This window comes from Cyclopterus lumpus, chromosome 24 (assembly GCF_009769545.1).
Source record: "Cyclopterus lumpus isolate fCycLum1 chromosome 24, fCycLum1.pri, whole genome shotgun sequence".
NCBI lineage: Eukaryota > Metazoa > Chordata > Actinopteri > Perciformes > Cyclopteridae > Cyclopterus > Cyclopterus lumpus.
Window position 1 is genome coordinate 1647421 of NC_046989.1, and position 5000 is coordinate 1652420.

The window sequence follows — 5000 nt, forward strand, 5'->3', positions numbered from 1 at the left end:
ACGTGTGATTAAATAACTCTTTATATTGATGAACATTGACTCACTCAAGTATAGAATATATATAATATTAATAAAGTATGGAACATATAGTTCACTCATCAATACTCTATGTGTCTCTCTGAGGGACATTCTGGAGGTGAAGGACAGGGGGCCCTGACCCTTTGGCCCCTGACCCTTAGGCTCCTGGCTCTTTGGCCCCTGACCCTTGGTCCCCTGACCCTTTGACCCTTGGCTCTTTGACCCCTGACCTTTTGGTCCCCTGACCCTTTGACCCCTGGCTATTTGGCCCCTGACCCTTTGACCCCTGGCTCTTTGACCTCTGACCTTTTGGGCCCCTGTCCCTTTGACCCCTGACCTTTGGTCACCTGACCTTTGGTTCCCTGGCCCTTTGACCCCTGGCTCTTTGACCCCTGACCCTTTGGCCCCTGACCCTTGGCCCCCTGGCTCTGTGCCCAGTAGACCTGTTCAGTAGTCCACCAGCAGCATGAATCCAGACCAGTTGTACATTTCATGATTGTAGAGGATGACATGCAGACAACGAGGCAGCTGATGTGAAGTGGAACATATGACCAGGAAATGTAACACGTGATGATCAATACGTAGACCAATCAGATAGTTATTGATTAAACATGAAGGTGCTACACTAGCAGCAGACAGTGAACCCACCTCAGAGTCTCCAGACTACAATGTGGACTCTCCAGAAAACCACTCAGCAGCTTCACTCCTGAATCCTGCAGCTTGTTTCCTCTCAGATCCAGTTCTCTCAGACTGGAGGGGTTTGACTTCAGAGCTGATCCCAGAGAAGAACAGCCTTCATCTGAGATCTCACAGTCTGACAGACTGAAAACACACAAAACAACAGAGTTTATCATATCAATACACAATGAATCATTATTTACATCATCAACATGAGTGTCTTTCATGTTGTTTCCTCTTCTTTTGTAAACAGACATGTTGTTAAAATCATGTCACTAAGAAGAAGAGAAGAAGACAGAAACAATGTGTTCATAATCAATCAGATGTGATCAGGTTTTAAAGGTTTCCTGCAGCTGGTAGCAGACGTGTAGAAGCAGCTCACGGCAGGAGGAGTCAGGACTTCACACAAGATTAACGTATCAGAATGATCATTAAACTAATATTTGAACGGTTATTTCATTCACAATGTATAAATGTTTGGTTCTTCATGTGTGATTAAATTCGGGGCGACTGTGGGTCAGTTGTTAGCATGCCCGTCTTTCAATCAAGGGGTTGGCAGTTCAATCCCCGCCCTAGTCGATGTGTCCTTGAGCAAGACACTTAACCCTGCATTGCTCCCCGTAGCTGTGTCTACGGTATATAATGTAAAGTGTCTTTGAGTATCTTGAAAAGCACTATATAAATTAAATGGATTATTATTAAATAACTCTTTTTATATTGATGAACATTGACTCACTCAAGTATATATATATATAATATTAATAAAGTATGGAACATATAGTTTACTCATCAATACTCTATGTGTCTCTTTGAGGGACATTCTGGAGGTGAAGGACAGGGGGCCCCTCACCCTTTGACCCCTGACCCTTGGTCCCCTGACCCTTTGACCCCTCACACTTTGACCCCTGACCCTTTGACCCCTGGCCCTTTGTCACCTGACCCTTTGACCCCTGGCTCTTTGACCCCTGACCTTTTGGTCCCCTGACCCTTTGACCCCTGGCTCTTTGACCCCTGACCTTTTGACCCCGACCCTTTGACCCCTGGCTCTTTGGCCCCTGACCCTTTGACCCCTGGCTCTTTGACCCCTGACCTTTTGGTCCCCTGACCCTTTGACCCCTGGCTCTTTGGCCCCTGACCCTTTGACCCCCGACCCTTTGACCCCTGGCTCTTTGGCCCCTGACCCTTTGACCCCTGGCTCTTTGACCCCTGACCTTTTGGTCCCCTGACCCTTTGACCCCTGGCTCTTTGGCCCCTGACCCTTTGACCCCCGACCCTTTGACCCCTGGCTCTTTGGCCCCTGACCCTTTGACCCCTGGCTCTTTGACCCCTGACCTTTTGGTCCCTTGACCCTTTGACCCCTGACCCCTTGACCCCTGACCTTTTGGCCCCTGACCCTTGGCCCCCTGGCTCTGTGCCCAGTAGACCTGTTCAGTAGTCCACCAGCAGCATGAATCCAGACCAGTTGTACATTTCATGATTGTAGAGGATGACATGCAGACAACGAGGCAGCTGATGTGAAGTGGAACATATGACCAGGAAATGTAACACGTGATGATCAATACGTAGACCAATCAGATAGTTATTGATTAAACATGAAGGTGCTACACTAGCAGCAGACAGTGAACCCACCTCAGAGTCTCCAGACTACAATGTGGACTCTCCAGAAAACCACTCAGCAGCTTCACTCCTGAATCCTGCAGCTTGTTTCCTCTCAGATCCAGTTCTCTCAGACTGGAGGGGTTTGACTTCAGAGCTGATCCCAGAGAAGAACAGCCTTCATCTGAGATCTCACACCATGACAGACTGAAAACACACAAAACAACAGAGTTTATCATATCAATACACAATGAATCATTATTTACATCATCAACATGAGTGTCTTTCATGTTGTTTCCTCTTCTTTTGTAAACAGACATGTTGTTAAAATCATGTCACTAAGAAGAAGAGAAGAAGACAGAAACAATGTGTTCATAATCAATCAGATGTGATCAGGTTTTAAAGGTTTCCTGCAGCTGGTAGCAGACGTGTAGAAGCAGCTCACGGCAGGAGGAGTCAGGACTTCACACAAGATTAACGTTCATAACTCATCAGAGAAATGTTCAAATGAACCTGGAGCACAACAGGGTGCTAAAAGATGTGGAATGGATGATGCTTTCTGTAACTGACAGCTAACTGACAGCTGTTACACAATGTATTGATCAGTATTGATCCAGATTCTTCAGAGCAGATCAGAAATATGACAAAGTTATTTAGAAATATCAAATGCTCTGGAAACAAGTCAGTATCAAAATTATAATAATATTTAATGAAGTTATTGTATTCAAAATGAATAAAAGTGTGGTTCTTTATGTGATTAAATTGCTTCGTGTGCTTCGTGAGGTTCCTGAACACATCGCTCTCTCTCTTCCGGTAAGCGTATTGCATCACTTTCGGTTGCCAGCTTAGCAGCTAGCGATGTTTTCTTCTCCTCCTCCCGCTCCCTCTTGCTCAGAGTGTCTCATGTAGAGCTATTCCTCTGCCTTTCTTAATGATAACGGTACATGCAACAAGTGTAGTTCATTTGCTGGTTGGAGGCAGTTCTAAGTGGGTTAGATGCACGGCTCCGCACCATCGAAGCTCAGACAGTTACGCTAGCTCGCCACCCCCCATAGCCGGTGCGGAGCCTTTAGCTTTAGCCTCTGTTAGCTGTCCCCTGGCAGCCCCCGAGCAGCCGGATGGCTGGGTGACTGTTCGAAGGGGTTTTAAGTCTAAACAGAAGTCCACTGAGCACCGCCAACCTCTTCACGTTTCGAACCAGTTCTCCCCACTCAGCGACGCACCCGCTGAGAAACCCACTCTGGTTATAGGTAGCTCCATAGTCAGAAACGTGAAGATGGGGAAGCCAGGGACCAAAGTCATATGCATCCCGGGGGCCAGAGCGGGCGACATTGAATCTTGTTTAAAACTGCTGGCTAAAGATGAGCGTAGTTACAGTAAGATTATAATACACGCCGGCGGTAATGACTCCCGACTGCGGCGGTCGGAGGTCACTAAAATTAATGTGGAATCGGTGTGTACTTATGCCAAGACAATGTCGGACACCGTAGTTTTCTCTGGCCCTCTCCCCAATCTGATCAATGATGACATGTATAGCCGCATGTCGTCATTCAACCGCTGGTTGTCCAGGTGGTGCCCAGCAAACAATGTGGGCTACATAGATAACTGGCAGACTTTCTGGGGAAAGCCTGATCTGATGAGTCGAGACGGCATTCATCCCACTTGGGATGGAGCGCGTCTCATTTCTGCAAACATGGCCAAGTTGATTAACGGACTTAATCCATGACCCAGAGTTCAGATCAGGAAGCAGAAGCAGAGTTGTAGTCTTCCACCCTTCTCTGCACTTCCATTCGAGCAGTTACCCACCCTTAACCTTAACTCTATAGAGACTGTGTCTGTCCCACGGCCACTTAAATTAATTAAATCAAAAGTAACCAGAAGTGGAGTCATACAAAATAACCTCATAAAGGTTAACATCACTACTGCAACAGTGCAACAAAACAAGAGAATTAAATGTGGACTCCTAAATATTAGATCTCTGTCATCTAGAGCTGTATTAGTAAATGATTTAATATCAGACAATCACATTGATTTATTGTGTCTTACTGAAACCTGGCTGAGGCATGAAGAATATGTCAACCTAAATGAATCAACTCCTCCAAGTCATATTAATACTCACATTCCTTGAGGCACCGGCCGAGGAGGTGGAGTAGCAGCCATCTTTGACTCAAGCCTATTAATGAATCCTAAACCTAAACTAAACTACAACTCATTTGAAAGCCTTGTTCTTAGTCTTTCACATCCAACCTGGAAAACATTACAGCCAATCCTATTTGTTATACTGTATCGGCCACCAGGTACATATTCAGAATTTATATCTGAATGTTCAGAGTTTCTATCAAGTTTAGTCCTTAAAACTGATAAGGTTATTATTGTAGGAGATTTTAATATTCATGTGGATATTGATAATAAGATAAGATAAGATAAGATAAGATAATCCTTTATTAGTCCCTCAGTGGGGAAATTACAGGATTACAGCAGCATTGCTCACAGTAATAAGTAAAACAAGTAGTATAAGAACAGAAATAAGATAAAAGAGTAAAAAACAAGAAGAATATTATATATACAGACGGAGTAGAAATAGAATAAAGTGGATAAAATAAATTTTAAAAAATTAAAATTAAAAAGAATTAAAATTAAAATGATAATGATTGCCTTAGTACTGCATTTATCTCATTATTGGACTCGATTGGCTTCTGTCAGAGTAC

The 5000-nt window shown here is 44.4% G+C and overlaps 2 protein-coding genes across 2 annotated transcripts in view; both read right to left on the reverse strand.

The window, feature by feature from the left end:
• Nucleotides 1-5000, reverse strand: part of LOC117727154 (NACHT, LRR and PYD domains-containing protein 12-like) — a 146842-nt gene that overhangs the window by 115373 nt on the left and 26469 nt on the right.
• LOC117727122 (NLR family CARD domain-containing protein 3-like) overlaps nt 1-5000 on the reverse strand; it is a 22936-nt gene that overhangs the window by 8841 nt on the left and 9095 nt on the right. The window contains exons 5-6 of the mRNA XM_034527198.1: nt 2326-2499; nt 667-840 (exon numbers count right to left, since the gene is read on the reverse strand). Of these exons, the coding sequence (XP_034383089.1) occupies nt 667-840; nt 2326-2499 (348 nt within the window). The remainder of the gene's footprint in view (nt 1-666; nt 841-2325; nt 2500-5000) is intronic.